Genomic DNA, 23216 nt, shown 5'->3' with positions numbered 1-23216 from the left:
AAATAACTCTTCTGCCAGCTGCTCAGCAGTTGTTTACTAAGAGTAACTGAGTCCAACCACTGCAAGAATTTGCAGGAAGCCAGCATTTGCAGCCATGATAGCAAATGTCTGCCTTGCTGCCAAGGTATGGGTAACTCACCTGTACTTCCCATGGCTGTTGTGTGTGTTGTAACATACACAGCTAAGAGAAGAGCTTTTGCTGCTGCTTCTTGTACACAGAGGCTCTAGGATCTTCTGTGCTGGTTGCCTAGACACAAAAGAGGGACTCAAATCTCCCTACAGCTCTAATTCAAAGTGTTTAGCAAAGTGGTTGGAAACACCAAATGACCATTTCAGTGTTCAGAAATACTTAGAGCTATTTGTAGGGCTTTTGTGTTTGTTTTCTTTTCTGTTTGGGGTAGCTAACATATACCAAGTTTCCACCACCACAGTCTCATATAAAATTCTTGAATCCCATTTTTCCTAGACCTGAATGCCCACTTGGTTTCATAGCCAGTGTAGGCCTGTTCTGTGTATGTCCAAATATGCAAGTCAGAGGAGCACTTAATTGGCTTTGGTACTTATATGCTGATGCCATTGATTAGGGTAAGGCCATTAGCATGCAGAATCACAGAGCATCATAGCAGGAATCATATGGAGGGAGAGGCCACATCTTCTGCTAAGCTTCATTATCTTTAAAACTGAAAGATTCCTTTCTGAGCATTCCTTTCAGAATGGTTCCTACAGGAAAATGAAGAGATACAGTTTAATCTTGATTTTCTGCTGTAAAAAGGAAAGTTGATTTGCAGCATGTGAATCTAAGTAGGTTTGGAGTTTGAAAAGTCCTGTTAAGGGTAAAGTTCTGCAGAAGTAGCTGTCATTTCAATTATGAGGCACATGGACCTTGGATAAAAGAATTAAAATTGTTTTACAGGATCTAGGTTGTAACAGTGTGTTCAATGTGAATGAGTTTTCAACCTTCAGTGAAACTCAGCATGGAGGTCACAGTCTATATCAGCTTCCCTTCAAAACCTCGTCAGGATTTCTAGCACTGTTTTGTTTCTCTGTTTGACCTGCATCTTGTAGACAGTTGAACATTATTGGTTTTCTCTATACTAACCTGGGACATTTTGTCACAGTTAATGTCAGTAAACAATAGCATGAACCTAAGAAGAATTTGGTTGTTTGGAGAAGTGTGGCTGCTGGAAATAAAGAGATATAGATAGTATTAGAGAAAAAGATGGGAGTGCTGAATATGAGTTGCCATAGATCCACTCAGCAATGAAAAAATTTAAAAGGTGATTGTAGTTGGTTCCTTCATGACTGTAGAGTATCCCTCACATTTGTTGCTGTAGCTCTAACCCAAGACTCTGTTAGGAGTTATATCCTCTCTGGAGAACTGTTGTGGTACTTCTGCTGTCAATACTCAAGTAAGTTCTGCTTTCTGTCCTGAAATTGGCAGCATTATGAGTGCAGATAGAATTGTACAGAACCAGAGACGCTTTGCAAGGCTTCTGAAGATATGTAAGTATGAAGGGTGTTATGTAAAAATGTTTTGGTATGAATAATAAATCCAATTGCATTATAAGATTAAAGAAAAATTTAAAACTAAAGTCTGACTAGTTTCAAGACTAGTTCAAGACTGTTTCAAGATTTTATGACAAAAAATTGCAAATATCTGACAGATCTGATTAGAAAAGTTTATTGATTAGAAAAGTTATAATTTTTTATTAGCTCAACATCCCAGCATCTGTATTTTTAAAAATGCAGCAAGTGAAATGTCACCTGTTATTTACAAGGTATCCCAAGACTGTTTCCCAAAATACATGCTGTGAATTCATTTTTCAAACTGGCTGATGTTGGCAAATATTAAGTAATTTCTATCTGAGCACATGCTCTGAATTTGCAAGACTTTGGCAGCTTCTACTAACACTGTAATAAGTTTACTGACTCATGTAAGATGCTGTAACACTTTGGTAAGAAAATTACAGTTGGGAGCATGTGTTATGGAATGTTATGGATCAAAGCCAGATGTGTATTTTGGCAAAATAAATATCCCTCTTTTTTCTCTCTTTTCTTTTCCACAATAGGGTATACTAAAGTAAATTTTAATAATTCCAGAAGTACTTACCTCTTTATAACTAGCTAGGTGCAGCACAGAGCTAGGATGTTTCCTTGTTTGCAAATCATTCCAGCACCATAAGCAATATATAACCTAAATGTACTGTGAGGACTCTGCCTGTCTGTGCTTTTTAACATGACAGTAGATGGTATCTCAGCTCTGTGTGTGCCTTGTTCTTTACCTTATGAAGATGTTGCTCTTCTGAAATCAATTTGGCTACGTGGACACAAAGCATATGTATGACTTGTTTGTTATGGAAGTGGAAAGTGGGAAAACATGGCTTCTAAGTGGAAAGAGGTAGCCTGAGGAATATCCAGGCCCCAGAGCAGGCCGTGCTGAGCAGCCTAATCATGTTGTTCTTCCTTCTCACTTACCAGTGAGTAGTGTGGGCAGTGAGCTCTGGAGGCTGGGCACAGCACCAGGGGGGTCCTTCTTGGTTCTGTCCATGTGCTGTGCTGGGCCCAGGGAGCCTGAGAAGTGCAGAGAGGGAGCATAAAGACTGTGGCTCAGCAGTGTCAGCTTTCATGCAGAATGCCTAAGGCTAATAAATCCAGGTAGACTTCAGCTGGCTTTCCATGGACCTGAGGGATGCATCTGTGTTGCACTCTTGGTTTCAGGGAAGCAGAGCAGTGATACCCATGTTGGTTTTTTGAGGAGTTGGCTGAGATCCAGGTGAGCTTATTAACTCTATCCCTACACTACTGGGCTCTTGTCAGAGCCAAAGTTTTAATTGTACAGGATTCAAGCTGGCTATGTGTTTAGGGTTTGAATTGTTTCCTGCTTTAATGAAGCAACTGTAGCTAATCAGATGGTGCCATAATTACGTAGGAATAGATTAAGTGAGATGAGTTAAATGATGGCCATAAGTACTAGAATCTGAAGTCAGTTCACATCAGTACAATATGGCAATGGAATTGCAGATGGTTTTATCTCAACCTGAAGTAGGAACGTTCACTTTTGGATATCAAAGAGGTCTTACTTGCCTATAAGCTCTTTGATTCCTCCTCTTCCAGTCCCACAGCATGTTCCCATCCCTCTTCATCAAAGCACTACCCCTTAATACAGCCAGTAGCATGACTAACCTTATGGCTAATATTTTGGAGAGGATGGAAGATGCAGTGAATACTTAGGAGCTTCTTTCTCTTTTACTTCCATTTATGTGCTGTAGCAGTTTTCTCTTGGGGAAGACAAAATCAATATAGATATTTAAGGTTAAATCTATTTTATCAATTAATGTAGCTGATTGAGATGCTGAGGCTCCTCACATCTCCATTATATGCATTTCAGGAGGGAATATGTAGTGGCTTACTTTGGATTGTTATTCCAAGACCAGAGGTTGTATTTTTGGACTCTACCAATATTATTTAGAACTAGAGCTATCAGAAAGATTTCACCTCTCTCCCCACCTTGGGTTTTTGGTATTCCTGTAGCTGTATTTCCTGTACTTACTTGTGAAATTGCAGCAGAAAGGTTTCTTTTTTTCCCTTGCTTCAGCATTAAAATCGTATTGGTCTCTTCTCTGAAAGACAGTTGTTTGAATGATGCTTCTTTTGGGGAATGTACCAATTTTGATGCCACTGTTGTTCTTTCTCAGACAACAAAAGACAGGCTGTGGAATTGCTGGTAGGAGAAGTGATGAGCTGAGATTAGTTGAACAGGTGTATATTGCACGCACACAGAATCTTGGAGGATAGGCCAGGTTCAGAGGGGAGTGCTTCAAGGAGGAGATAAATGAATAGCTTGTTCAGAGGAGCCTTGAAGTGATGATGCTTTGAAGAAACAGTGTTTGGAGTGATGTCTTTTGGTCCACAGTTTATTTCTGGTTTGCTTGAGTCTGAGCCAAACACAGTAATGGCAGAAATAGAGTATGTCAGGAAGCAGGAGTCAGGTCACAGTGGAGAACAGGCAGTTCTGACCTAGCATGTCCGACAAGTGTAACAACTCTATGAAGGCATCTGGGTTGAGGATGTTTGTCCTCATGCTGTTAGAGAGTATTTTTGTGTGTCTCTCTGCTTAAAGCTGAGATAAATGTGCATGCACAGAACTGCAGTGAGTTCTTTTGGCCTGCTCAGAGAGCAGCAACAACTTGCTGTGTGAGAGTGAATATCAGGGCACAGGGCTGGAGTAGGGATCCCTGCCACCTTTCTGCATAGTCTTCTTCCCTGCACCTCCCTGAGCTCGTGCAGGTAGGAAGAAGAGAAGCTTGTAAGTAACCTTTTCATGTTGAGTGGATTAGTTTGTACGCTTCTAGCTTATTGCCATTTTTGTCAAATCTCCTGCTGACCGTCAAGTTCTTGCCTTGTCCTAATTCCCTGGAAATTTATTCTGCTTTTGGATTGTATGCAGAGCAGTCTCTTACAGGTTTGACACTGATAACTGCTTTGATCTTTCCCAGATGCCATGGGGCTGGGACTACTCTGGATCATCCAACTTAACTGAGCTGAAAATTTTGCTGGAAGAGTCCATCATGATCCGACGTCTGAAATCAGATGTGCTCTCCCAGCTTCCAGCAAAGCAGCGCAAAATGGTTGTGGTGGCTCCTGAGGGCATGAGTGCAAAGACCAAAGCTGCACTGGCAGCTGAAGCAAAGAAGATGGCCAAAGGATATGGAAGTGTAAGTCAGAAACTTATTTTCACGGTAATCCATTGCTGTTTCAGGTATTATTTTAAAAAACTTTTCTGTGAAAAAAAGATGAAAGTTCCAAAGGTCAGAACCTCACCTTACGTGAAGGCACAGTTTTAAATGAGTGTACCGTACAATCAAAACTAGCTCAGCTTGATTTGCCTTTTTTTCTAAGTGGTCTACTTTGTCCCTTTGTGTGAAGTATCATTTCCTGTCTTTTTTTCTCTTGTTAGTAATTTCTAATTGTCTTTCATATCTCCTGCCTCTCTACTTATCTCCTGTCTAGCCTTGTAATCTCATTCAGCCTACAGAAACAGCCTTGTTTGAGTTGTGCTGTGAACAGAGCAGTAGCCAAAAATGTGAAGGGTTTATTTTTGCTTTACTTGTTTGTTTTCCTTGTATGGGTGGAAAATGCATGTTCTAGGCTCCTAGGTTGCTAATACAGTTCTGTAAGAACTTACGGGTTTTTCCTTGCCATTTTAGTTGGGACACGCTTTCTCAGCTAAAACTGCATTTGTGATACACTTGTCATCCAACTGGTAGGAGTTGAGTGGGAGGCAGGAAGGGAGGTGTCAGGGCTGTGTGAGTATCTGCTGTACCTAATGGCGAGGAGACTTCCCCCCCATGCCTCTATTGTTGAGCTTTTTTAGGCTGATTTTTTCCCTAGCAAAGTGTTTACTGGCAGCAGCAGATTTGTAAGCAAGAAGGAGAAAATGCATTTTTGAGACTCAAATTTGTTTATCTCTTCCTTCTGCAGAAACAACAGGAGAAGGAAGCTCTTCTTGTCTTCTTCAGCAGAACAGCAGAAGCTAAAATCCGCTCAGTCGTGTAAGCACCGTATCACTGCTTCATTCTTGCCCAGTAAAATGTGGTTTTCTACTGAGAACAGGGAGAGTGCCTTAGAGATAACAGTGCAGGGACATGAAGCATAGCCTCAAGTCAGCCTAGAAAAACTTGATTGTAATTACAATGCACTAAACATTTTCTTCTCTTAGGGGTTCTTTAGCTGAAAAAGTCTTCTTGTTATTTCATTCCAGATACAAATCTAAACTGTCATTTGAACCATTTAAAATGAATTTGTGTTTGGGACTTGGATCAAATTCCCTGGTCTGGACCCTTTTTCAATTTAAAGAGTGGGGGAATAATGAAACTAAAAGCATCAACAGAATTTGAGAAAACAAATGCTGCAGTTCTACTGCAGCAGGAATCCTGAACCAAAAAGCTTATGAGATGGGCTGAGCTGTAGCTGCAGTGTGCTTTAGGAATCTCACAGCTCCTGCTGCAGTTCTTGGCTCTTCCACAGGCTCACATGGGACCTCAACAGTAAAAGTTTTGTGCCGCAGGTGTGTTTTAACCCTCTCTTCCCTAGAAGTAATTTCTTTCTGTGCCCTTTCATCCTCAGGCTTTTTACTGGGACTGCAAAAAGTTGCTTTAGGTCATAGCATAACTTTGTAGTAAGTATGGTACTAATATGAAAATGCTTTATTTTCCACAGCTCTCTGAATGTAAGGATCAACTGAGGTGCACTCTGTGATTTCACAGTCACAGATCTTGCTGCAAAATTCGCTTGTTTGACACAGAACTGCACTTCATAGTCCCAGCATTCATTTCTGTAGAAGAGTTTCTTCCTTTTATGTTAATGGACAGTCAGAAGACTTTCTTCTTTTTATTTCAGTTGCAAGTGTGAACTGAATATAAAACCATGGAAGTGCTGTTTGAATCTCTGGTGGGAAGTAGTCAATTTTTTTCCGGGGTTTAGTAGCAATTAAAACACCATTTACTACAAGCTACTAAAGTACAGTACCATCTAACTAATGGTACTGTCCTATGATCATCAGCACTTCCTGTGCCTTAATGACTTATCTTACATTGCTTCCATTTCAACAGAGAGTGGGAATGAGATATAAAATAATTGTGATGTGTTGGTTGGCATCTGCCTACTACTCTGCATGTTTGCTTTGATATTTGACTGCTGTTAAAATACAGCAGTCCCACTTCTCTCCCAGATTTCTTTGTTAAATAATACTGTCATGTAGTAGGGATCTGAATATTATGAACCCTGCAAAGTTGTCTGCCATCTTAGTACAGTGCTGGAAATCCTTCTTGGTCCTTTGTGACAGTTGCTGCTAACCTAAGGTGTGTTGAGTTTAGCAAAGGTCTTGGTATTCCTGATCTTCTCAACAACTTTGCTGTTCAATAGAAAAAATGGCATAATCTGTATGAGTTTATAGGTGTTCCTCAGGCTCCAGTTAACCTGATTGTAATACAAGTTACTACATAGAAATGGATTCTATAGCTGTGCTGCTAATACATGTGAAAAGCTATAGATGTTTTCATTTAAGTAATTTATTGGCCATTAACCTATATGCATGTGGATAACTCGTAGAAATAGCTGACAAATGTATGTACTTAATCTGGAGTAAATTGTCAGTGGGAACCCTTGCAAGAAAAGGTATTTTTTTCTAATCAGTGTGTTTTAGAGGTGTTTTCTTCTGACATAAAAACAATCCTAAGTAAACCCAGGAAGTTTAGCTACATACAGGTTATTTTAGTGTATTGTGATTGTGCAGAAGTTAGAAATACAGATGGGTGAGTGAGATTGTAATTAGGTATAGATGACCTTCAGTTGCTTGGCCTGGGATGTCATGTTCCAAGTAGGGTATAATAAACTGATTCTCTGACACCCAAGGATAATGTAGGCAGCTGTCTGCCTGTGGTGAAGAAAAACTGAGGGAATTTTCCTTTCTGTATTTTAATCTACAGAAGACTTGACTTGCTACTTGTACTTTACTGCAGCTTTTTATGCTAGCCTGTTTACTAGTGTTTGTGTATAGATGGGTAGTATCTTCAAAATTTATTTTGAGCAAAGTCTGTATTCTCTCAGCACATAATTTTATAGTGTTTTGGTGTTTTTCCTTTTTCCTGCAGAGAATACATCCTGGAGTTACTAGAAAGTGGGAATAATAAATTCCTGGTGTTTGCTCATCACAAGATAATGCTGGATTCTGTAGTTGAAGAGCTGAAAAAGAAAGTAAGTGACTGACTGATTTGTCTTAACTTTTTCACTGTTCCAACTTCAAAGCTGTTGAACAGCCCCTGGATTTACGGCTGGTCAGATAGTTTAGGACAGTTAGTGACAGAGATGATTTCTACGTGCTGTGCTTCTGAGTGTGCCCTTCACCAAGGGAGCTGAGCTGTCATGGTGAATGCCTCACAGCATGCACTTTGTACTAGCTGAATGGCTTTTATTGTATCTAATGTTCTTTAATTCCACTGTCTGCCCTGGAGCTTGTGAACTCTTGGAGGAGTGTTACCCTGTGTGGCCACTGTTCTCCAGGCTTTCCTCAGAGGGAGAATGAGACCCAAGCCCACCATCCCTGCCTGCCTTTATCTCTGTGGTGCTCTTACATTTTTGAACTAAGATACTGTAGGGAGACTTGACAGACCTGCCAATCATTTCTCTTGACTTCTCTTGTTTTTCTTAACTTTCCATGTGAGATTTCCATGGATGCTCCTAAAGCATGCTGGGTCATGCTGGGGCAGCGTGAAGAATGGTTTAGGATAACATTCCAGACTATAACCCACAGTGGCACTGGTGACTTTGCTCAGTGGCAGCACTGGACATGGGATCCACTAAAACATGGAAGGAGCATTCAAGAAAGGGGACACCAGGTCTCTCAACAGCATCTTCTGCCTTTTCACAGCACATTGAGCACATTCGCATCGACGGCTCCACATCTTCAGCTGAGCGGCAGTCTCTGTGCCAGAAGTTCCAGTTCTCAGAGAAGCAGGCTGTGGCTGTCCTTTCCCTCACTGCTGCAAACATGGGCCTGACACTGTCTGCTGCAGATCTGGTGGTGTTTGCAGAGCTCTTCTGGAACCCAGGGGTAAGTGTCCTGGAGGGGACAGGGGTTGGATGTTCCCTGGAGAGCAGAAATGTTGCTGATTATGAGATGTAACAGGCAGGCAAGTTTCTCTAGGGCTTGTCTCTTTCTGATGTCTGCTGGCTCTGCAACCACAGGTACCTGGGCTTGAACCTGTGAGGCTGGTTTGCACAGCTTGCTGGCAGGGGAAGGTGGCACAAAAGGGAAACTGACCCTCACTTTGGAAAACTGTTCAGTGCCTGTTGGGAACCTGGTATACCAGACTACTTCCTGGCTTAGTCTGTTTGAGAATGCAGGTTTAGACAGGATCCAAACAAGAAGGATTTACTAAGCAGAAGAAATGAGATCTGTTCTCTGGTGCTTACACTGTTTCTCAGATGCTGCAGTTTTCACTTTTTATTTGTCATGTTTTTACGTTAAGATTTTGATCCAAGCAGAAGATCGGGCACACCGAATTGGACAGACCAGCTCTGTTAATGTTCACTACCTGGTGGCTAAAGGCACAGCAGATGACTACTTATGGTAAGAAGTGAGAAGGACACTTTGGTTCTCCTAACACTGTTTCCACTGTTTGCACATAAGTGGTGTGAGGGTTAATGACAGTGCTGGTTCCCACGGCCTGTGAAGGGAGGATCAATACATGCCAGGGCTGCTGCAAGCTGGTGACATGGCCTGGCTGCAGTGGGCATGATTGAGTGGCTGACAAGCAAGAGGAATAAAAGTAGTTACCTGACAAAGAAAGGGCTCTTAAGAGAAATTCTGGGAGAGCTGATGCATCTAAAACCTTTGCAGTCTCTGTGTAAGGAGGTGGGATTATCTTAGATAACAGCCCAGAACATTCCTGTGCTAGGGTACTGTAAAGTGCTGAGACTTTCAAACAAAGTCAGCAGACACTGGAGATTGTTCAGTATATTGTAGATCAGTTCTGAGGAGCAATCCGATTGCTGTGTGCTTGGACAGGGAGGACTGCAGTTCCTCTTGCTCTTCAGTGAGCTGTGGAGGAGGACTCCCTTCCTCTTGCTCTTCAGTGAACCCTTCAGATAGATTCCAAAGGGGCTATTGGCCCACCTCTGGATACTTGTGGTATGAAGCTTTTTGGCTGCAGTGAGAGTTACCAGTGGACATTAGTCCTTTGACATCTGGGGGTGGGCAGAATCTGAGGAATCTTTAGTGCTGCAAGGGACCTGACCTGCAAATGATGAAAAGAAATTATCCACCAGCTGCTTCATTTAAAGTCCAAAATTACATCTTTATTACCTTGTTTAAAGGAATGAATGAACTAAGTGAACTTGTGCAGTTCCCAGAATATCATGATGGCAAGTAATTATAACCCTACAATGCAAGGATCTGGAAACTGATGCATCACCCAAATTTCATGGAAAGTTAATGACAGTAATTCTGCCTTTATTTGTGAAATGCTGTCTGTGCAGTCATTAGTGCTTAATGGGGAAGAAATATGGCTCTCAAAAGGACACTGGCATCTTTTTAAAGGCAAGAAAAAGAACAAGAGGATGAGGTTATTTGGTAAATGCATTAATTGTGCCATGGCCTTGGCATCTTTCAGTGTCCAGTGTGCAGGTGTGGCCAGGAGCTCTCAGCCTCTTGGGCTTGATGGATTCTTCCTCCTGCTGTATATTGGGAGTTACCCTTGAAATGCTGATGCATGTGTTATTGGGGGTTTACCATTGCTTGCCTTGGAGACTGAGTACACAGGCTACTAGGAGCCCCTTTTAGCTGCATCTTCTTGGTCTGACTTAATACCATTGGTGTTGCCTCAATCAGCTTGTTTCTCTATTGGACATATGTGTTCTCCAAATGTTTATAGCCCAAAATCCTCTAATTGTTACCAATTTAATTGATTGATATCTCAAGACAGCATACAGTGATTATAACCAAGAGCAGTACAGGTAAAGAAACCAACAAAGTTTGGTAGAAAAGCCATCTTTATACCCCTTTTATATCCTTTTTTAATATACACATAGTAAATGAAGCAGTGTCCTTGATTTTTTTCCTTTCAGTAATATCTATTTGTCACTCCTAGGCCAATGATTCAGGAGAAGATCAAAGTGCTGGGTGAAGCTGGTCTTTCAGAAACCAATTTCTCCGAAACAGCTGAGTCAACTAATTACTGTCCTAAGGTAATTGACCTGAAAGAATATTGCTGGTCCCTGGGAGAGGCTGAATGGGCTTTAGCTTGTGTACATCTAGATTGGCACAGGTGACCTTACACCTGTTCTGCCTTTAATGCTGCAGACCAGATTGTTCAACTCCTCCCAGGAGCCATGCCTTGGCTTGGACTCTCCACAGATTTTCCAAGCCTGCTACTTGCAAGGAGATCTGTGAGCATCCATGTCATATATATGCCTTTGAATATATATGTATGAGATACAGCTGTGTGATGTACAGTATGATCTGCACACACATGTGCACTGTGTAAGGGGAGTGTCTGATTTTGCTCAGTGTTTTACATGACAATATAGATGTAGACCCTGTTCTGTTCTGTTTCCTCAGACAGATCCAAAGCAGAAGACAATCTACGACCTTTTCCAGAAGACTTTCTCTGAGAGCAGAGATGATGCTGATGATATTTTGTTTTTGGAGGCAGCTGATGCTGGCTGTGAGTTTGACTCTGGAAGTGCCTTGCAAGACAGAGAAGCAGAGACATGTTCAGTGAGTCCCAAAAAAAAGCGGCGTATTGAGGATGTGTAAATAGCGACAGCTAAAGAGATGGCAGCTAAGAGATATTTTTTTTATTAAAAAAAAGAAAAACCAAAAACAATCATGTATTATTTTTTGAGTTTTTGGAAATAAAAGACTTGAAGTTTTCTTCATCTCTGGCATGTTTCATCTCAAAGGATGAGAAGGCAGTGTGACAGATGTGCAGCAGACATCTGGCAGCCTGCAGGGTTTGCAGTCCTGATTTTGGTGATGACTGAATGGACATGGGCAAGTATCATTCTGCTGTGTTTCAACATGTCAGCTTCCACAGTTGTTTTGTTTAAAAGCAGATAATGGTTGTCTGTCCCCAAGGCAGAACTCTTGAGAAAACCAATTCATCAGCAGCTGCAGAGTGCTTTTAACAATGTTTTCCATTTCTAAAGTCTGTATTTCTAGGAGTTTGCTCACTGGCAAATTTGGCCATTACTTGGATCAGTCACAGACTGGCTCTTGGGTATTCTGTTTGGCTATGAGGAGAAGAGATCCAAAGAGATGTTGATGTTTTGTTCAGGTGGGGAAGAGGAGGGAAAAGAGGAAATTACCACCTTGAGTGCCAGTAGGTGTGCACATGTCTGCCTCTGCACACTCATTTCTGGCCTCGTGTTGAATATTAGCACCTGCTCCCTGGCATGTGCTTCTTCTGTCAGTGGAAGGTGAAGCTTGTGCTGAGTGCCAGGGATTAACCCTGACCCCCTGAGGTGGAGTGTGTGGGTGGGTGTGTTTTCTTCAAGACTTGACTGATTTCTACAGGTGAATGAGGAGAAGGGGACACAGGCAAACTTTTGCTCTTGTTCTGTAAGAAACTGATTCTGGACTGAACTGTTTAAATAAAAAGTTGTTCTAAGTGCTCTTGTAATTCCCAAGCTGTTAGTAGTTTCTCTATTTTAGCATTCCACCTCTCAGTTAGCTGAGAGGTTAGCTGTAATCTGTAGAAAAGGCGGCAAACTGAAGGCTCCTGGAGGCTAGCAGCTAATGTGCTGTGGAGGTGATGTGCTTGGCTCTGTGCAGATACCAGACACTGACAAAAATACTTCTCTTGCAAGGCAGAGGAGAAAAATGCTTGTGCTGTAAGATCAGCCTGATAACATTAGGTATTTTTTTCCTGCATTGAAGGGTTTGATTGTTCCATTTTCAGCTGGTGTCGTCATGGAAATGCCCCACAGGCTGTATGTACAATTGTGCTGGGTGAAGAACTGCTTTTCATTCATGACTGCAGATGGTGCTTTGGGGTGTGAGCAGTAGCAAGGGGTGTTGTGACTGGGCATCTGGAGGAAATGCTTTATCTCTGGGTCTGAGGGTGTTAACCATCACTGCTCTTACTTCAACAGCTGGCCAGGTGATGAAGACACACTTTTTGACATTTTTAAATGTCTGTCATCTTGAACACAGAGTATTTAATCTGTCTGTAGGATGAGTGATCTTTCTACTGGCAAAGTGGGTTGTTCTGAGTAAGGGATATGAAATGTTGCTGTCTGCTGACTAAAAAAAAAATACAAAAGGTATTATTTGTGTACCCATATTGCTGTCTCCTGTAGAAGTAGTTCTGTTCTTTGTAAAGCTACAGCTATTTCAAAACAGTACTTTTCTAAGATATACTGAGAGTACCCTTGGAGAATTCTGCTTCTTATTGACTTGATTAATCTTGCCCATATGTTGGTAAATCCCAGCCCTGCTAGAAGAATGCTAGGTATACCTTCCCTATGTTAGGACCCATAAAATCTCAGCTGGTTTGCTGCACAGATACAGAAGTTTTTCAAATACACCTGAGATTCACTTTATCCTTACTACATGAAAAAGGGGAGAAGAACCTTGCAGGAAAATGCTATTATTTCAAGGGTTTGGAGAGACTGCAGGCTTTATCCCAATGGCACCATTAGTCTACCGTGAATATGGTGAGAGGTGGCTGGCAGCTGGCAGCAGGATCTCCAAGGCTTGCTCTCAAGAACCTCCACAAGGCAGTGTGCAGGATGCCAGTGAGACCCACAGCTGGCTCAGGAACATGCAGCACTCCTGGGGCCTCGTGTGCCTGCTGGCCAAAGACAATAGAGCTGTGTCTTTCTGGTGTTATCTAAAACCAGTAGAGGAAAGGGAAGGACCCATCTTACTGGATCTTGGAGCATCTTACTGTGGCTGGACACCTGCTTGTACACCTGCATCAGTGCTCCCACCCGTGTTGGAGAAAGGCGTTTTCAAGGATGCCAAAAGCACAACAGATTAAAACACCTCAACAAAAAGCTGGAGCAGTTCCAGCTAAGTGTTCTGTGTGCCCCAGGCTGGCTGGTTTTGTGAGCTGAAGAGTTCAAGGGGGTGGACTGTCCGGCCTGTCTGTGTCCTTCTCAGTGCCTTGGAAATGTGTGTTTGCTTTGGCAGTGCTGGGAAAGGCTGTCACCCAGAGAGGCTGGGTTTGGTTGTTGCCAGAGCTGTCTGTGACACTGGTACACGATGGATATGACCACGTGCTGTACTGTCACAGTAAACCTGAGCTCTGTAGATACAGAGCAGAGAAGAGCAGTAGATTCTCTGGATGTGTTGGCTGACAATTTATATTTTTTTTAACCATATCATCACTAAGCAGCCAAAGGAACTTACTTTTTCTTTTCTGTTTTCTAATACGTTGGTATCAAAGCTGTATCCTGTGAGTCATCATTGTGACGAGGATCTGAAAAGGGCAGATATATTCGTAGGATATATCAAATGAAATTTTGATTCAGCTGTGGGAGATATAAATAAATACCATTGCCTAAAGCCTTGCTGAGCCCTCATCTCAAACATTGCTCTGGCCCACCAGCTCCCAGAAGAGCTTGCAGGGATGATCAGGGAATGAGGAGCCTAGCATGACAGAGGGAATTAAAAATGTCAGTGTTCAAACCCTCAGAGCAAGAACCAAGAGGGGATGTGACATCTGTCCATGAGCATCTCTTAAAGTACAGACCCCAGCTGGGGAAAGTAACAGTGGCTGGGTACACTCGATTCCCTCCTAACTAAACAGACTGCAAGTGGAGTGCTGTCAGTGGTTGAGGCAGCCAGAGTAGGTATGCAGGAAAATAACCTGCAACAATTACCTGGGGATGGTTTCTCTAGGTGGAATGGGAAACCCCCTGAGCAGGAGGGGATGAGCCTTAGCTGGCTCTGCACATCCAAAAGCTCTCAGGCTAACTGGATTGCATTTTTAAATGGAGGTTAATGGGTTGCTAATCCCCTTACAAGCATTATAGCTCGGTAGCACCCGTGTTTTTCCCTCTGTGTTCTGGTGCTGGGAATCACCTCTGCAGTGTGGTTTCAGCACTGGGTAACCCCAAGGAAATATAGAAGTTGCCTTAACCTGACCTGATGCCAAAAGTCTTGAAACCTCATGGTTTAGGGCCGGTATGTGTTATGATAAGAATTTATCCTCACTGAATTTTAATATATTTATTATTATTTACTCTTCTGCAGTTCTGGTCACATTTTCTATCCCTGTTTTGACATCTAGCTGCTGCTTATTCTCGTTAAAAACGAGGTGAGTGAATGGAACTGCCCCTTCTCCTTTAGTGCTGTGCCCTCCTCGCTGGAAACCCAGCAATGTGAGCCCCGTCGGTGCTGGCGCTCATGCACCGCACAGGATGGGTCAGGCTGGAAGGGCCCGCGGTGTTCATCTGGTCCAAGCTCCCTGCTCCAGCAGGGCCATCGCGGAGCACAGGGCACGGCACTGCACCCGGACGGCCCGCAAGTGTCCCCAGCGAGGGAGCCTCCACCCGCTCTCCGAGCAGCACAGGCTGTGTTTCGGGGCTGGGCCGTGTCCGGGTCCTGCACACCCGCTCTCTGAGCAGCACAGGCTGTGTTTCGGGGCTGGGCCGTGTCCGGGCACTGCACACCCGCTCTCCGAGCAGCACAGGCTGTGTTTTGGGGCTGGGCCGTGTCCGGGCACTGCACACCCGCTCTCCGAGCAGCACAGGCTGTGGGTCGGGGCTGGGCCGTGTCCGGGCACTGCACACCCGCTCTCCGAGCAGCACAGGCTGTGTTTTGGGGCCGGGCCGTGTCCGGGTCCTGCACACCCGCTCTCTGAGCAGCACAGGCTGTGTTTCGGGGCCGGGCCGTGTCCGGGCGCTGCACACCCGCTCTCCGAGCAGCACAGGCTGTGTTTTGGGGCTGGGCCGTGTCCGGGCGCTGCACACCCGCTCTCTGAGCAGCACAGGCTGTGTTTCGGGGCCGGGCCGTGTCCGGGCGCTGCACACCCGCTCTCCGAGCAGCACAGGCTGTGTTTCGGGGCTGGGCCGTGTCCGGGCGCTGCACACCCGCTCTCCGAGCAGCACAGGCTGTGTTTAGGGGCTGGGCCGTGTCCGGGCACTGCACACCCGCTCTCCGAGCAGCACAGGCTGTGGGTCGGGGCTGGGCCGTGTCCGGCTCCTGCACACCCGCTCTCCGAGCAGCACAGGCTGTGTTTTGGGGCTGGGCCGTGTCCGGGCACTGCACACCCGCTCTCCGAGCAGCACAGGCTGTGGGTCGGGGCTGGGCCGTGTCCGGGTCCTGCACACCCGCTCTCCGAGCAGCACAGGCTGTGTTTCGGGGCTGGGCCGTGTCCGGGCGCTGCACACCCGCTCTCCGAGCAGCACAGGCTGTGTTTTGGGGCTGGGCCGTGTCCGGGCACTGCACACCCGCTCTCCGAGCAGCACAGGCTGTGGGTCGGGGCTGGGCCGTGTCCGGCTCCTGCACACCCGCTCTCCGAGCAGCACAGGCTGTGTTTTGGGGCTGGGCCGTGTCCGGGCACTGCACACCCGCTCTCCGAGCAGCACAGGCTGTGGGTCGGGGCTGGGCCGTGTCCGGGTCCTGCACACCCGCTCTCCGAGCAGCACAGGCTGTGTTTCGGGGCTGGGCCGTGTCCGGGCGCTGCACACCCGCTCTCCGAGCAGCACAGGCTGTGTTTTGGGGCTGGGCCGTGTCCGGGCACTGCACACCCGCTCTCCGAGCAGCACAGGCTGTGGGTCGGAGCTGGGCCGTGTCCGGGTCCTGCACACCCGCTCTCTGAGCAGCACAGGCTGTGGGTCGGGGCTGGGCCGTGTCCGGGCACTGCACACCCGCGTCCCGCCCAGCCGTGTCACTTCCGTCGCGCCTGCGCGCTGCCGCTCCCTCTCCGTGTCGGCGCCGGCGGAAGATGGTGAGTGAGGCCGAGCCCGGCCGGCGCTTTCTGCCGCCATCCGCCGCCATCCGCGTCGGGGCCGCCGCGCTGAGCCCGCGGGCCGCGGGGAGCCGGGACCGAGGATGCGCCGCGTCCCCGAGCCGGCCCCGGCTCCGCGCTGCGCTGCGACAGCGGCTCGGTGCGGGCGAGAGGCCGGGGGGAGGCGGCCTGGGTGAGGGCGCAGAGCGGCTGCAGCGCTCCGTGCCGCAGCCGGCGGCCCCGGGGCGGACGGGGCTGTGCTCGGCCCTGGCCGCACTGCTGCCCGAAGTGCCCGGCACTGCTGCTGGGCTGCTGTAGCAGCGCCGGCCCGGCGGCATTTCATCGCTAGTGATCCAGGGGAGGGCAGCGAGCAGCACTGGGGGACTGGAACAGCTCTCATGAGCGCAGGCTGAAGGAGATGGGCCTGTTCAGCCTCGGAAGGGGCGATTGAGAAGGGATCTCATATAATCAAGTAGTTGAAATTGTGTACAAGTATCTAAAGGGGCCTGTCAAGAGGCAGGAGCCAGGCTCTTCTCGGTGGTGCCAAGCAGTAGAAGAACGTCCTTTGTGTGCAGCGACCGAGCACTGGAATGGGCTGCACAGAGAGGGTGTGGCGTGTCGTGTCCGGCAGTGGAGATCCTCAGGAACCGTCTGGGTGCAGTCCTGTGCCGTGTGCTCTGAGTGATCCTCCTTGGGCAGGGAGGTTGGGACCCGTGACCGCTGTGGTCCCTTCCAGCCTGACCCATTCCCTGGCGCTGTGAATACTCAGTTTTCCCAGCCCGGCTTTAGGGTGCTCAGCACCCAGCTGCCATGTGGGGAGAGGGGAGCAGTGAGGAGAACGCTATCTCTCTAGAGCTGAAGCTCATTCTGGTTTGCCTCCCGACAGGCCAAGCGCACCAAGAAGGTCGGGATCGTGGGTAAATATGGGACCCGTTACGGGGCATCCCTTAGGAAAATGGTGAAGAAGATTGAAATCAGCCAGCATGCCAAGTATACCTGCTCCTTCTGTGGCAAGGTGAGAGAGCTGCTTCCCCTCCCAAAAGCCTTTAAAAATCACATTGTGCTAAAAAGGTGATTTGATTCTTCAGTAATTCTTGTACTGAAGAGAAATGTGCCTAGTTCCAAAACAGTGTATAGCAAACTTAGGACTCCTGTCCATTTCACGTGAATGTTTAGTAGTAGCTAAATGTAAACAAACATTATTTGTGATGCAAAAGAGTGAGCAATGTTGCCATATTATATGTTTTACATAATTAATAAAATGGACCTGACAGAGCTAAAGCTTCACATTTGTTACCTTGATAATTAAACCTTAACTTGGGCTTTTTTTTTCCCTTCAGTAACTTTTTACAGCATACCTGGAGGAGGAACAGCTTGCTTTTCCCACTTTAACTTCTGATGGCAGTTGCTTACTTTTGTGTGCTGTATGACTCTCTATGGGGCAGAATTTCTGATAGGAAGTAATCTTAGCTCTGTGTGTAATAATTAAAATTTGCTGTTAAATCTAGTTTTTGACAGTTTGAAAGGCCAATCAGCTTATGCTTTGCAGAAACTTTTTTTTTGTTGTTATCTGTAGAGTAGGAATCTTTATTTAAAGTGTCTAGAAATTTAAGCTGGGCTTGCCCCAGGAGTCTTGGGAATAGTGATGTTGCATGAGCACCAAACCAGGTGAGAATATTAGTTGTTATGACCCAGGTAACTCCTTACTATTTTTCTCCTTCAAAATAAGCTGGAGTTTGGATGATGCCTTCAGAAATGACCCAGTTCATATCTGAAAGGAACAGTTTCAGAAGTGTCTGCAGAATTTGAGTAGAGGGATTGTCTGTCCGTTTCTTAACTTGGCTTATAGGAGTGCTGTCGTGTGGTGCTGAAGTTTCTTGTTTGGCTTTTTCAGCTGATGGAGAGTGACTTTTTTTTTCCTCCTTTTTTCTTCTGTTCCAGACCAAAATGAAGAGGAAGGCTGTGGGTATCTGGCATTGTGGATCCTGCATGAAGACAGTTGCTGGTGGTGCTTGGACTTACAAGTAAGGAAATGAAGACGCTCCAGTCAGCATTTATTGTCACATAGCTGAGGCCTAATACAGCTTTTGACTTTTTATCTTTTTTTTTTTTTTTTAATCTACTAACTATTAAGTAGATTTTTTTGTAGATCTTAAGTAGTCTTTTGATAGTGGTGGGGGCAGTTGCCTGTGCTATTGAAATTCAACTGCTGTGGATCAAAGTCAATTTGACTGCTATTCTTTGCAATAGGCAAAGCCAGATTTATTCTAAGGAAGGTTATTGTCACGTTTTCCTTTTGTTGTAAAAGCAAAAAGCCTGAATTATAATAACCTCTGTTGTGAGGGTGCTGTTGTTTACTCCCATTCTTGGCTCTCCTTCCCCCACAATTCTGTAGAAGACACTCTTGCCCCACGCGTAGCAGTCGTGAGGGATCTGAGCCCACGCATTGGTGCTCGTGGTCGCTGCATGACTGGGACATTTGGGTAGGGATGCAGCTTGTGAAGTTCCATGTGCTTCATGGACCAAGGCCTACGCTCTGTTGTCAGGAAAATAAAAGTGGAGTTAGATCCTGTTTGACAGTGCAATCAGATGATAACAATTTGAAATTATTAGTGCTTTCTCAAAAATAAATAACACCAGCACAGTTGTTCTGCCACATGCAAATGACTCTGCTTCTTCCTCCAGTACCACCTCTGCAGTGACAGTCAAATCTGCCATCAGAAGACTGAAGGAACTGAAAGACCAGTAGAAGTTACTTCCTGTTCTCCTTGTGAAACATCCTTTTTTCTGCACTGTCAAGATCTGTCCTTTTATTAATAAAAGGATGATGATGGAGTGGAATCTTGTTTGTCTTTTGTGAACAAAGTCCTGTCATGTGTGGTGAGTGCCAGGTACCCACCAAAGCTGCCCCATCACTGCCTTCCTCTACTGGACATGGGAGAGAAAATAGAAAGGTCTGTGGGCTGAGATAAATGCAGGGAGAGATCTCTCACCAACTACTGTCATGGGCAAAACAGACCCGACTGGGGGAAACCAGTTAAATTTATTACCAGTTGTATCAGAATAGGATAATGAGAAATAAAACCAAATGTTAATTCCAATCACCCGTCCCTTCTTCCCAGGCTCAACTTTACTCTTGATTTTCTTGCCCTCCCCAGCAGGGGGATGAGGAATGGGGGCTGAGTCCATCACATGATGACTCTGCTGCTCCATCTCCCTCAGGGGAAGGGCTCCTCTCACTTCTCTGCTCCAGCATGGTCCCCCATGGCATCACAAGTCCTGCCAGGAGACCTGCTCCAGCATGGACTCCTCTCTAGAGGGAACAGGTCCTGCCAGGGGCCTGCTCCAGTGTAAGCTTCCCACAGTGTCACAGCCTCCTTTGGACATAGCCCTGCTTCAGCAGGGAGCCCTCCATGGGCTCTAGGACTCGGATGGCAGGCTTATTTTAGAATTACTTGGCAGCAGTGGAACAGAGGTAATGTAGCGGTTTTGGTTAGCTATAGAAATAACAACATTAAAGTATAAAAGTATAGGAAAGGAAAAAAGAAGGAAAATACCACCACCCATGGACCCAGTGAGAAGACTTGATTGTGGGTGATTTCAATGTCCCTTAGTTGAGGTGATGGTTACAGTCTTGATCTGTGGGAGGTAGGGGAGCTCCTGAAACGCAGAAAGTTCAGGGGTTTGTATCTGGATGTGGTGGGAATGCCCAGGTTCCTCCCCTGAAGGGGGTAGAATCAGTCCCCACTGTCTGATGTAACAGTGTGGATCATGTGCAGTCCAGGCCCAAAATGGATCTTGGATGGTTTAGGACCCCGTGTAAGACCTGCCAGGTGCCTCACGGCAGGGATGAATGCAGTCAGGCCTACGGTGCATGTGCATGTCCCAGTACCTTCCAGGGGAGGGAGGAAAGGGACGAGGAGTTTTACATCTCAGCCAGTTGTGTAAGAGAGGGCATTGCATGATAAAAAGCGTTATCCCACCTCGAAGGAGCTGCTTACTGGCCCTCTCCCTCACCTGGCTCAAAACCAGTTTGTTGCTAAACAAAAGTTGGTTTAAAGTCGTGCACCTCACCAGCTGCTTTTGAAAGGCCGATTGAGTCATTAACCCTGAAAATTTCAGTCTCTCAGAGGCAGGCACCATCTCCTGTTTCTGCTGCACTGACCTGGGTAGCTGCAGACCTGTTCCTCTCACATACTTTCACTCCTCTCTCTGGCTGCAGTTGCTGTTTGTTTGGGTTTTTTTTTCCCTTAAATCTGTTACCCCAGACACCCTACCATCACTGCCAACAGGCTCATCCTTGGCCGGTGGTGGGTCCATGCTGGAATGGGCTGACGTTGGTTCTGTCAGACACAGGGGAAGCTTCTGGCAACTTCTCACAGAGGCTCCCACTGCCAAAACCCTGCCATGCAAACCCAGTGCACTGTTCTGCATTTGTAGGTGTAACTATGGAGACACTAGTAGTGCTATCCAGTAGTTTGAGTGGCTCTTGTTACTGGTGAAGCCATTAAAAACCACTTTCCTCTCTAGTTAATTGCACACTTTGTTGCTTGAATGTGCTGAGGTGAATCTGAGGAAAGCTTAAGTAACTTGAAGAAACTTGGCTCATCTTGGTATGTCCTTCACATCTGTGCCTCAAGGAATAGCATAGAGCTCCATGAGTGAAGGAATGGGCAGATGTAAGGGGGGGAAGAGAGAGCACATAAAACATCTCTGTCTTTTCCCATTTCCTCAAGAGACTGGGCCATGTGCTGCAAGATGGAGAAAAAAGGACTATCTTGACTGGAATGGTAAAAGCAGCTCTGCTGCTGGCTAGTGCTGCTACTCTATCACCACCCACAGACAACTCTGTCCTACAGCCTGAGGTGTGTTCTGCTGTGTGCAGATCTCGGGGTTAATCCACCTGAACACTTTGCTCCCTGTGCCTCACTCCCTCTAGGTCTAGTAGCAGCCTCCTGTCGGGATGTTTGAGTGCCTAATCCATACTGAGTTGCAACATTAAACTTCCATGTTGAACCAATCCTTTGGACAGTCAGACTTGGTGAAAAAGCTGCTGTTTGAGTTAATAATTGCCTCCAAATAATCCATTTAAACTGTCAAGATGCTGGAACATCTTTTATGGTCTGACTCATGAGTTTCCATTTGGTTTTGTCTGGGGGTTTTTTGGTGACTGCATCTCCCATCCCTAACAATACAGGTCAGAAAACAAAAATCTTGTTAATAACTTTGGTCATTAACAAAAATTATAAATTTTCCTTCTGGTGGAAAAATAGTAAGGAAGTAGCAGAGGGGACACTTGTAGTTGCTCCAAATCAAGCTTTACATGGATTTGGGTAGTGATGAGACGCAGCAATAATAATTCATTAATGAGCCTGACATCTTCAAAAGATAATTCAAAGCTGGACCTAAGTAGGAACTTTTTCCCAAGTTGCTAAAAGTCTGTGGCTCACCAGTTTGACTGCAGTGACTTGAATTCATTTTCCAAACTTTTCTTTTTTCCTTTCAACTGAGTGCTTCAAACTTCCCTTACTAAAGTCAATTCATGTATTCAGGTGTCTGGTGCCATTCACACCAACCTGCATATCCTCATATCCCAGCTGGCTTGGTGATGTAACCACTTCCCTGGGAAGCCAACTGCAGTGCCCAAGCACTCTCTGAGTGAAGAACCTTTCACTAATACCCAGCTTAAACCTCCCCTGACACAACTTAATTATGCTTCTTTGGGTCCTATTACTGATCACCAGAGAGATCAGCCCCTGCCCCTCTGTTTCCTCTCATGGACAGTGTGGTTCTGCATATTGCTTTTTATTCTGGATTCAGTGTGCTTGGGTGACATTTCCAAGAGGTGAGACACGATTCTGCACACCTCTGTGCTTTCTTCATTAAAGCAGAGGTCGTAATTGAAGTACAGGTTTCTGATGAAGCCTTCTCAAGTGCTCTGCAGTAGCCATTCATAAACAGGTACGGAGGATATGTTTCACCGTGTTGATATCCCAGGAAGGCTGCACAGGTATCTTATCTGAGATGACTTCTATTCCTGCTAGGAGATTATTAATGACCCTTTGGGTTTATATCTGCAGAGGGTGGAAGCTGGGCAGGGTAGAAACACAAAGAGAAGATAAGGATGCGAGATGATCTTTTTGACCTGGATGGATTGTGTGTTCCTACTGCATCCCTGTGGGGTGGGCTGTGCCCGCAGATCCCCTGGGCTTCTTGTGCCGGGTATCCCGCGTGCTCCTCGGCATTTTGTGTCCTGAATCTTGGAGGCTGCGGGTGCCGCCCGGTTCCCGGAGCGAGGGCAGGAGGAGAAGGATGCGCTGGCAATGCTGCGAGCGGCCAGCGGGCGCCACTGCCGCTCTGCTGCGAGGATGCTGCGAGGTGCTGCGAGGATGCTGCGAGGTGCTTCCAGGATGCTGCATCCCCTCCCAGCCGGCAGAGCCTGGCTGCAGCACCTGGGCGCTGCTGCAGCTGCTCAGCTCAGCGGTTCGTGCTCCCCACCTAAAATAACCCATGGCAGGCGTTCCCGACTGAAGCAAGAGCCTGTGACAAAACACATCAGGAAGTTAAAATAGGAATGGGCAGGTTGGACATGAGGATTTTGTAGTCATTTGTCACCTCTAGAAAAGCTGAATTTGTGTCAGCACTCAGTCCAAACGCTGTGAATATATACTAGGAGAAATTTGTATTGACAACTAAGTGATTGGTGAGGTGATCCTCCAAATTTGTTGTTTCCTCTGGGAATCTAGGGTGAAAACA

At 45.9% G+C, this 23216-nt stretch overlaps 2 protein-coding genes across 3 annotated transcripts in view; both read left to right on the top strand.

Annotated features, from left to right (window-relative positions):
- The window catches only part of SMARCAL1 (SWI/SNF related, matrix associated, actin dependent regulator of chromatin, subfamily a like 1), a 37683-nt gene extending 24838 nt beyond the window's left edge, over positions 1 to 12845 (top strand). For both annotated transcript variants that reach the window (XM_033064950.1, XM_033064951.2), the window contains exons 11-17: positions 4497 to 4715; positions 5482 to 5552; positions 7653 to 7755; positions 8429 to 8611; positions 9030 to 9130; positions 10650 to 10746; positions 11120 to 12845. In XM_033064950.1, coding sequence (XP_032920841.1) covers positions 4497 to 4715; positions 5482 to 5552; positions 7653 to 7755; positions 8429 to 8611; positions 9030 to 9130; positions 10650 to 10746; positions 11120 to 11317 — 972 coding nt within the window. In that variant the 3' untranslated portion in view covers positions 11318 to 12845. The remainder of the gene's footprint in view (positions 1 to 4496; positions 4716 to 5481; positions 5553 to 7652; positions 7756 to 8428; positions 8612 to 9029; positions 9131 to 10649; positions 10747 to 11119) is intronic.
- A 3517-nt stretch (positions 12846 to 16362) lies between these two features.
- On the top strand, positions 16363 to 19295 carry RPL37A (ribosomal protein L37a). Its single transcript, XM_033065423.2, has 4 exons — positions 16363 to 16460; positions 17347 to 17475; positions 18402 to 18484; positions 19146 to 19295. Exons 1-4 carry the CDS (start codon positions 16458 to 16460, stop codon positions 19207 to 19209), a joined length of 279 nt encoding a protein of 92 aa, XP_032921314.1. The 5' UTR covers positions 16363 to 16457; the 3' UTR covers positions 19210 to 19295.
- Positions 19296 to 23216: the final 3921 nt, after the last annotated feature.

Source organism: Catharus ustulatus, chromosome 7 (genome assembly GCF_009819885.2).
Source record: "Catharus ustulatus isolate bCatUst1 chromosome 7, bCatUst1.pri.v2, whole genome shotgun sequence".
Taxonomy (NCBI): Eukaryota; Metazoa; Chordata; class Aves; order Passeriformes; family Turdidae; genus Catharus; species Catharus ustulatus.
The sequence above is the reverse complement of the archived record's forward strand: the minus strand, read 5'-3'. Positions and strand labels throughout refer to the sequence as shown.

Excerpts from the sequence above, each read along its gene's own strand:
- RPL37A (XM_033065423.2), top strand. Across the intron at positions 17,476-18,401 it reads CCTGCTCCTTCTGTGGCAAG|ACCAAAATGAAGAGGAAGGC; the intron begins GTGAGAGAGCTG and ends CTTCTGTTCCAG. Across the intron at positions 18,485-19,145 it reads GGTGGTGCTTGGACTTACAA|TACCACCTCTGCAGTGACAG; the intron begins GTAAGGAAATGA and ends TTCTTCCTCCAG.